This window comes from Halichoeres trimaculatus, unplaced genomic scaffold (assembly GCF_033239565.1).
Source record: "Halichoeres trimaculatus isolate MK-OKI-2021-1 unplaced genomic scaffold, fHalTri1.1 fHalTri1_scaffold_16, whole genome shotgun sequence".
NCBI lineage: Eukaryota > Metazoa > Chordata > Actinopteri > Labriformes > Labridae > Halichoeres > Halichoeres trimaculatus.
Window position 1 is genome coordinate 1,526,404 of NW_027437194.1, and position 9,723 is coordinate 1,536,126.

Here is a 9,723-nt window from a genome sequence, read left to right on the forward strand (position 1 = left end):
TGTTTTTATTTTATTTTATTATTATTATTATTATTATTATTTTTTTTTTATGAAGTTAATGCAATGGGCCACCGTAGATCAGGATCATTTTTCATATTAGCTTCTTTTGAGCTGCAAACATTTTCAGCCCTGATTATTTCTTGCATTACCGAAACTTTGCAGCGTACATGAAAAAAGACTTCTGTAGAAAACATAACTGTGTTGGTTTAAGTTTGTTTCCTCTTTTTAACCACAAAGTCAATCGGAAATAAAACGCTTCACTCTTCCCTGAGAATGAGGTCAAGTCTTTTTCTGTGGTTAATCTTCTGCTGTAGTGTCTTAACTTTATTATTAGATTTACTATGTGAGGGTTTTTAAACTGAAGGTGTGAAATACTTCAAGGTTCAACATTTTTTCTTTACAGTTTTCTTTACAATTGTTTAGAAAAATAAAAAATGATGTGGTATTTGTGTATTTAATGTGGTAATTAATGAAGGTTTCAAAGTGTGTCCATCCAGTTTGAATGGAAACCTGATGGGAGAAATGAGCGTACGGTGGGCGGAGCTAAATGACGTAAGCAGCGCAGGCAGGTAGTCTCGGGGTGTGTCCTTCACGGTGGTAACTTTCAGTCGACATTTAAGAAGTTGTCGGAGGGAGACAGAAAAAGAGAAGAGGAGCAGAGAGCGTGGAAAGGTCACAGACATGGATTTTATTCGTTTATTACCGCTTCTGCTGGTTTTCTGCTGCGTTTCTGCCGTAAACAATAAAGGTAAGGTCGTAACTTCCTCTGAGTTTAATGTTTGTCAGACTGAGGTCGTTCACTGACCAAAGTGTCTCCCTGATCTCACAGAGATTAGGAGTCAGAGTTTCTTTCTTAAGATCTGTCTTTATGATAAATGTACCTACAGTTTTAAGATGTTTCATCATTTTAACTTTGTTTAATGTTTTTACTGTAATTTAACTTTGAGTAATGATAAACCAGTCAGACAGGGACCTGAGGGAAATGCAGGCAGAGAACAGTTTATATAACCAACACGGAAGGCTGTTTTCTCTGTGCTGCATTTTTGTAAAATTATGTTTTAGACTGTTTTTTTTTTTTTTTAGTTTACATCAGTTTTTTTTCTGTGCAATGTAGCTGCAATGAAAGCTTTCATTCCAGCTTTAATGCCACAGAAGAGTGAGTCTGCTGAACTGGGAGCAAAACTATCCTGCAGCTTATCAAACTTTAATGAATGATGTAATGAAACACTTACAATTAGAAAAAATCAAGTTCACCCTGAGTGGAAAAATTAACATATTTCACTCAATATGGCAACCATTCATAGAATATTACAACAAAAACAACCCCATGAAAAATTAGGTCTATCCAGATAAAACAAAAAAAACAAAAAAAAACAAAAACGAGACGCATCCTCCTTGTCATTTTATTAGTATTTATTTATTTATTTTTTTCTTATTCTTGTTTTATTTTTTTTATATTATTTTTTTATTGCATTTTATTCTTACTTATTTATTTAACTCGATATGTATTTTTTTTTACATATTTTTTTTTAAAAAATATTATTATTATTATTACTATTATTATTATTATTATTATTATTATTTTATTTTTATTTTTTTGTATCTCTCTCTTTTTATGTTAATGTATGTGTGTATGTTCAGTTGTGTTGTGTGTGTATCTATATATGTAAATACTTGTATATATGTGTGCAGATTTATATGTGTATGTGGATGTGCCTATATATCACACTGTGGATGTGTGAGCAGATGCATATATTTATATCTTTTTATTATTTTTGTACTTGTAACAAAGGAAAAAAAACAATAATGAGAAGTTCAAAAATAAATAAATAAATAAAAGTAGGAAAAGAATAACTTTGTGGATTGTGATAAACATAAACAGCAGAAAATGCCAGTTAAATGGCTTTTTCTCTTGTTCTTAAAACTCTGATATAATGACAGAAATCTGATTCTCTTCTCCCAAATTTTATTTATTTTTTCAGATTATTTTACTTCCAAAATGTTGCTGTTTCTCTGATTTTTTTCCCCTTTTTTTCCTTTTTTTTTTTTTTTTTTTTTTTTAACAGAGATTCCTTTATTTATTTATAAGATATTTATAAGATTGTTTTGAATTATATGACTTTAAAGGTGATTGTAAAATAATCTCACTTTAATATATTTCCCTGCTCGTGATCTATGATTTAAAATGAGAATTTTCAAGAACCTAAATTTGTTATTTTGACACAACAGTTCTGACCACAGCGGTCACTAAAAAGGATTTTCTCTTTAGAAACTTTAGGTTATTGTTTTTGATGGTTTGATTATTAATTTCAAGGTGGTGAAAGATATTTAAACAGTGACACACTGTTGTAACCAGTGGCGTACTTAGAGGAGGAGCAAGGGGGGAAATCGCCCTCATGTCTGAGAAAACACGACATTAAAGCTTTTTTTAATGTCACTGTAGAAGATTAAACAGCTTAAAATAATAATGATAATGATGATTAGAAGTTATCTGGTGAACAGCTTCTTTAAAAACACAGGTTAATTAAGTGTTTGGATGGAAAATTGAAAATATAGATTAAAAAAAAAAAAGCAATAAGCCTTAGAAATAACAGAAACTCAAGAGACAAATTATTCTAACATGAGCTGAGACCAGGAGGATCAAGAACGTCTGAAACCTTAAGAAAATAAGAGATAGAAGCAACAAAACGAGCTAAAAATTGAATTATTTACAAATAAAGAAGAGTTTACGTTTTTCTGTTTCCTGTTTTGACGCTAAAGGCCGAGGCTTCATCGGGTACAGAGACCCTGAAAACTCCGATGTGATCGAAGTGGACGAGACGACGGCCGACGTCCTGAAGAGCAACCTCACCACAGTCTTCATCCCCGTCATGTACATCATCGTCTTCGCGCTGGGGCTCCCCGCCAACGCCATGGCCATCTGGGTCTTCCTCTTCAGGACGAAGAAGAAGCACCCCTCCTCCATCTACATGGCCAACCTGGCGCTGGCCGACCTCCTGTTTGTGATCTGGACGCCGCTGAAGATCGCCTACCACTTCAACGGGAACGACTGGACGTACGGCGAGCCGCTGTGCAAAGTCCTGGTCAGCTTCTTCTACGGGAACATGTACTGCTCCATCCTCTTCATCACCTGCCTCAGCGTGCAGCGCTACTGGGTGGTGGCTCACCCGCTGTCCCAGCAGAGGAAGAACACCAGAGTGGCGGTTGGCGTGTGCGTCGCCATCTGGGCTTTCATCTGGCTCACTACGACGCCGCTGTACCTGTACGACCACACCGCCAAGCTCAAAGACCCCAACGTGACCACGTGTCACGACGTCAACATCATCGAGAACCGCAAAGACCCGTTCGCCTCCGTCAAGCTCCCTTTTTACTACTTCATCTTCATGGGTGTGGCGGTGTTCCTCATCCCGTGCGTGGTCATCGTCGTGGCCTACGTCCTGTTGCTGCGAGCTCTGGGGAACAGCATGGACGACAGCGCGGCTGGGAAGAACCGTCAGAAGGCGGTGGTCCTCATCGTGACGGTGCTGGTGACCTTCCTGATCTGCTTCGTCCCCAGTAACATCATGCTGGTGGTGCATTACTCTCTGCTCAAAAGCGGACTCGTCAACAACGGCTACGGCTTCTACATCTCCACGCTGTGCCTCGCCAGCCTCAACAGCTGCCTGGACCCCTTCATCTACTACTTCGTGTCCGAGGACTTCAGGGACCACGTGAAGAACACGCTGCTGTGCCGCAGCAGCCGGACTGTGGAGAGGATGCGGGTCTCCTTCAGCTCCATGAAATACTCCAGGAAGAGCAAGTCGTACGTGTCGAGCAGCGGGACGACGCAGAGCAGCAGCTGCTAGCGGGGGCGTGGACTCTCTGAGACGCTCTGAGATGGTCTGCAAGAAAAGACTCAACCAGGGAACCTCAAGGAACTTTAAAGGACTATTCCGGCGTTTTACGCCAAGGTTGTTGTTTCACACACTCTGGGGCCTGAGCTCAGTCTGTGTCAGCGGTGAAACGCCTTTTTTGAGGCTGGAAACCGCTTTTTAACCACTCTTACTCTCAGCTACCAGACTCCATTCAAAAAAAGAGCTTTTTAACCTCCCAGAGCTCAGCGCCTGCATGTCAACTTCCACCTTCTGTAGCTCATTTTTCATGCAGGTATGTCCTAAATACTTACCCTGCATGAGCCAAACTGACTGTTCAACATGCAGCCAAACACCCAAAAGAGATGAAAGTGGAGAAGTTATTTATTAAAGATTTAATTTGAAATAACTGTTTTTGTTAATGGGGTTTGGTGGTGTTACGGGACGTCATGTTTGGGCTAGTTTTGGTCCTAAAAATCAAGGCTAGGAGCAGTTTTTGCGTGACGTCACACTCAGATTAGGAAGATTGACTCTTTTTTCAGGTTTTTAAATGTGTTACATTAATAATCTGGCAGATTATGATCGTTTTACTGCCTACAGATTGAAAAATGGAGAAACATCAGATAGCGTTTTGGATTAAAAACCATCCTCTGCAACCTTTTAGGTAGCATTTCGTTAGCATTTAGCTTTTTCTGAGTCAACATTTTCATTTTGAAGTCACAGATATGGTACGGAAAGTATCATATGTGACATAATCTACCACTTTAGGGATGCTAACATGCATGTTGCCATGGTAACGACTGTGAACAAGGTCACATTTTTTAACGGATGTTGTAACTTTATTTTGAACTCTTTTAAAGTGTTTCATGTGAGACTCTTCTGCATATTTTAACCTTTTATACCTTAAACTGCACATATGTTATTATTTTTATACTGACTGACTTATCCTCTGCACTGAAGTCCATTTAAAGCAGATGACGCCTGTTATAAAAACCCCAAACGGTTGTGAGTTCTCTGAACGTGCCATGTTGCTTTAATCAAATCAGGAACATGAAATGTTTTCATCTGTTTTTTTATTTCCTGCAGCCATAACTTTCCCGGTCATCGCCGTTTGTCTTGGTGCCAAAGCGTGGCCGATAAAAACGTGGCATTGTTGCGTGTTTTGTTAATAAATCATAAAAACCACTGGAGCAGTTTCTGTGATACTGTCGTCAGATTGTGTAACAGGTGAAGTGAGTCACCGTCCTGGTTTTCGTCACGCAGACCAGACTCGGTGTCATGCATCATCTGCTCCCGCTCGTGGAAACGTTTGGAATTTGAGGAATGTGTTACGGCGGTTTTTGGAGCTAGAAAGTGCACGGACGGGTTTTATCCTACGTGGAGGTAGAGGAGGTGTTATCTGCAGGAGGAAGACGGCGTGTGTGAGAGCAGAGGGGGAGAGGAATGTGAGGGCATGAAGAGGCACGTTGGGAGGATGACCTGGACTGGTTTCTGTCTCCAGAAAATCTGAAACTCGAAAAGTTTGTTTCTGTTGGTGTCAAATGTTCAGACTCAATCTGCTGAACTCAGCGGGTTACAGCGATTAAACCACCACGACAGAGGATCTGTGAACAAAGAAGGCCTCCTGGAGATAAGTGAGCTGATAACCCCACCCAAAGAGTGTCCCCCCCTCCCCCAGGTGAACACACACACACTCACACACACTCTCACACACACTCTTTGTGAATGGTGATAGCTTCCCCTGTAACGACCGGTTCAGGCTCTGCTCTTTAAAAAGGTAAATGATTGTGGTGGAGAGTCAGATTACCTTTTGTCTTTTTTTAAACTCCACATTCTGGGGGCGGAGCTTCTCCTCAGGTGTGTAACATTCACACAGCACCTTTAAAGGTCTGTGAACAGACGGAGCAGGCAGGTAAACAGGTGTGTTCACACATCACGTGTAAGGTTGTGTCTCTGGAATCAAACTTGTTCATTAAATTTAAGGTAGATTAATAAATATTTTACACAGAGAATAAAATATAAAATGTTTAGCTTGAGTCTTTATTCTTTCAAATCAAAAATACAAAATTCAGATCAACATTGCCTATGAATTGCAAAAGTAGTTTTAAAGGTTTTTCTGTGTCAACAACATTTTTCAACTTTATCAGTGAATAAATATGACACCATGACACTCTTGGTATTTAACGCCGAGCATCGCCGAATGCTTTACCTGTGTGATAGTACAGCGTTGTACAAGTTTAATTTTGTGTCATTAGCATCTTTTTTGGTAAAGTGAAGCTAAGCTTTCGATCGCTTTGACCTTTCCACCATTGTCCTCCTGTGGCCAGACTTGGAAGTGTTTTTCCTGGATAAAGACTCCATTTCCCATGAGCACTTTCATCCACTGTCACGAAGACACGACTCTTGCTAAGGCATTTGTTTGCTACTATTTGACTCGACTTCTCTTCATTCAAGAAAACTCAACAACAAACAGTTTTACAACTGTTTTAGTTGCGTTTTAGCCTTTAGCTTATTTCTTAGCCTGTTGCCACTGCTTATGCTTTTAGATTTTATTTAGTCTATAGCTTTTGATTTAGTCTTTGGCTCATATTTTAGCCCATAGCTCGTGATTAAGCTATTAGCTCGTGTTTTAGCCTTTAGCTTAATTTTCAGCTTGTTGCAAGAACTTATGCCTTTAGCTTGCGTTTAAGTCTTTAGTTTGGGATTTTAGTCTATAGCTCTTGTTTTAGCCTTTATTTAGTATTTAGCCAATATTTTAGCCTTTAGCTTGTGTTTTAGCCTTTAACTCCTGTGTAAGCCTTTAGCTTATTTTTAAGCTTGTTGCCAGCACTTATGCTATTAGCTTGTGTTATAGTCTTTAGAATGTGTTTTAGTCTTTAGCTCATATTTTAGCCTTTGGGTCGTATTTTAGCCTTTAGTCCATATTTTAGCCTTTAGCTTGTGTTTCAGCCCTTAGCTTATTTCCCATTCTGTTGACACTGCTGATGCTTTTAGATTTTGTTTAGTCTTAAGCTTTTGATTTAGTCTTTGGCTCACATTTTAGCCCATAGCTCGTGATTAAGCTATTAGCTCGTGTTTTAGCCTTTAGCTTTATTTTCAGCTTGCTACAAGAACTTATGCCTTTAGCTTGTGTTTATGTCTTTATCTTGTGTTTAAGTCTTTAGCTTGTGTTTTAGCCTTTGGAGCGTGATTTAGTATTTAGCCCATATTTTAGCCTTTAGCTTGTGTTTTAGCCTTTAGCGCGTGATTTAGTATTTAGCCCATATTTTAGCCTTTAGCTTGTGTTTTAGCCTTTAACTCCTGTGTAAGCCTTTAGCTTATTTTTAAGCCTGTTGTCAGTACTTATGCTATTAGCTTGTGTTAAAGTCTTTGGAATGTGTTTTAGTCTTTAGCTCATATTTTAGCCTTTAGGTCGTATTTTAGCCTTTAGTTGGTGTTTCAGCCTTTAGCTTATTTTTTAGCACGTTGCCACTGCTTATGCTTTTAGCTTGCATTTGAACCTTAAGCTCGTGTTTTAGTCTTAAGCTCACATTTTTAGCCTTGAGCTTGTATATCAGCCTCTAGTTCATGTTTTAGCTTATAGCTTGTGTTTTAGCTTATAGCTTGTGTTTTAGCATTTAGCTTATTTTCTAGCCTGTTGCCACTGCTTATGCTTTTAGGTTGTGTTTTAGTCTCTAGCTTGTGTTTTAGCCTTAAGGCCATGTTTAGCAGGTAGCTAGTCTTTTAGCCTCTTGTCCGTATTTTATACTTAAGCTCTTGTTGCAACCTTAAGCTTGTGTCTTAGTCTTTAACCCGTGTTTCAGTCTTTGGCTTGTGTTTTAGTTACTAGCTCAGGTTTTAGCCTAAGCTAGCCTTTTGGCCTTTAGCTACTGTTTTGGTCTTTAGCTTGTGTTTCAGCCTTTGCTTGTATTTTAGCCTTTAGCTCATGCTCTATCTCTCTCCTGTCTCCCTTTTTTTTTTTTAGACAGTCCAGCTCTAGGGTCCAATATGACTACCAAATAAATCCAACAAACCCCAATCATCAGAGAAAAACTCCGATCTCTCCTCTCACTGATGATTTAGAATCTTAAAATAAGCAGGTAAATATCTACAGGTGAGACTGTCTCCAGATCAGGTATAAAAACCTCAGGTGGCCTCTGTGGTTCATGTGGAGTGATGTGGGGACAGTCACTTCCTGTTGACCCTGCCTGATCCTGGAGGAATGACGGGTAAAGGATGGTGTTATTGCTCACAGAGTAAACTTCCTGCGTCTCTGTGTCTCTGCGTCTCTGCGTGGCGTTGTTGTTGTTGAAACCATGTAAGGCAGTGTTTGCTCGACAGGTCTGGATCGTCTTCTCCTCGATGACTTGTGATGTTTTACATGAGCAGACATATTTACCCTGCTGCAGCGCACCGTGCCGTCTTCAGACTCCATCAGTAGATTAAACATTTGATCCCTGTGAAGTGGAAACACTTTGAATACTGTAATTATCAGCGCTCAGTTTAATGACTGATCTGTGGTTGGTTGGTTGGTGGACTTTGTGACCTGCAGCTTCCTGTGTTTATCAGAGTGTTAACATGCCAAGGTGTCTGTTAGGCTTCATGTTTACACTGCTCGTCTGATTTAGAGAAACCAGAGTCTGAGTTAGTTTAAGGAAAACGTCACAAAATGTTTCACTTTTCCTTTAGATTAAAACTTTTTAAACTTTTAAAACCGTGTTTGTTAGCCTCTCATGAACCTTTCCCACGCATGAGGCTGGTAAATGAAAAAGTGCAGCATGAACTTCCTCTGAGGTTGTTTCATACACGTCCATGGTTCACTGTCAGTGGCTTGTGGCTCTGCTGCTTTTTTTAATAACGCAGTGTGCACCTGGGCTTCGAGGCGCTGGTTGATTTCTAAAAGCAGTGTGCAGCAGGACACACCTGAAAGAAATGAATCACGATCATAACTATGTTTGAACTAAAGTACAGTCAACTGAAATGTAGAAAACACAGTGTATGTAGTCTCTGGAGTCCCAAAAAGTACAATTATGTAATCAAATATACAATAAATTGCATGCACAGTGGGATCCTTTTGTGCAATAACCTTGCAGGACATACATGTTATCTCTTTGTTAGGTGATCCGGATCACCGTCTGGATCCAGGACTGTTTTAAAGGATTCTTTATCATAGTGAGATAGGTCAGTTTTCACCATATGTGTAAATAACTCCACCATAAATGTTTGGATTGCTTTGCAAAACAATACAAGACAAGGTCACCATAATTTCTGACAGATGTTAAAGTATGATCCAGATACTGCTTGGAGGAGGTCTGCGCTCTCTGGGTGCTTTTCTAGTTTGTATATGTGACAGAAAAAAATGTGTCAAATTCGAAATTATTATTATTATTACAATTATTGTTATTATAATGATTTTATTTTATTTTTTTAAATTTTATTTAGGTTATTATGACTATCATCATTTTATTAATGTTTTTCATTTCTATTATTATTATTATTATTATTATTATTATTATTATTATTATTATTATTATTATTATTATTATTTTTATTATAATAATCATTATATTTTTATTATTATAATTTTAATTATTTAAGTTATTATAATAATATTAAGTTATTATCACTATCATAATTTTATTAATGTTTTGCATTTCTATTATTATTATCATTATTATGTTTATTATTATTACTATATTTTTATTATTATTATTTAAATTATTATGTAAGTTATTATAATTATCATCATTTTATTAATGTTTTTTATTTTTATCATTTTATTATTATTATTATTATTATTATTATTATTATTATTATTATAAATAATATTATTTCTACTGTAAGTTTTATTATAATCATCATCAGCATTTTTATTATTATTTTTATTATTATT

At 37.7% G+C, this 9,723-nt stretch overlaps 1 protein-coding gene across 1 annotated transcript; it reads left to right on the forward strand.

Moving 5' to 3' along the window:
* Nucleotides 1-590: 590 nt before the first annotated feature.
* LOC141805459 (proteinase-activated receptor 2-like) lies at nucleotides 591-4,668 on the forward strand. Its single transcript, XM_074690542.1, has 2 exons — nucleotides 591-748; nucleotides 2,761-4,668. Exons 1-2 carry the CDS (start codon nucleotides 682-684, stop codon nucleotides 3,843-3,845), a joined length of 1,152 nt encoding a protein of 383 aa, XP_074546643.1. The 5' UTR covers nucleotides 591-681; the 3' UTR covers nucleotides 3,846-4,668.
* Nucleotides 4,669-9,723: the final 5,055 nt, after the last annotated feature.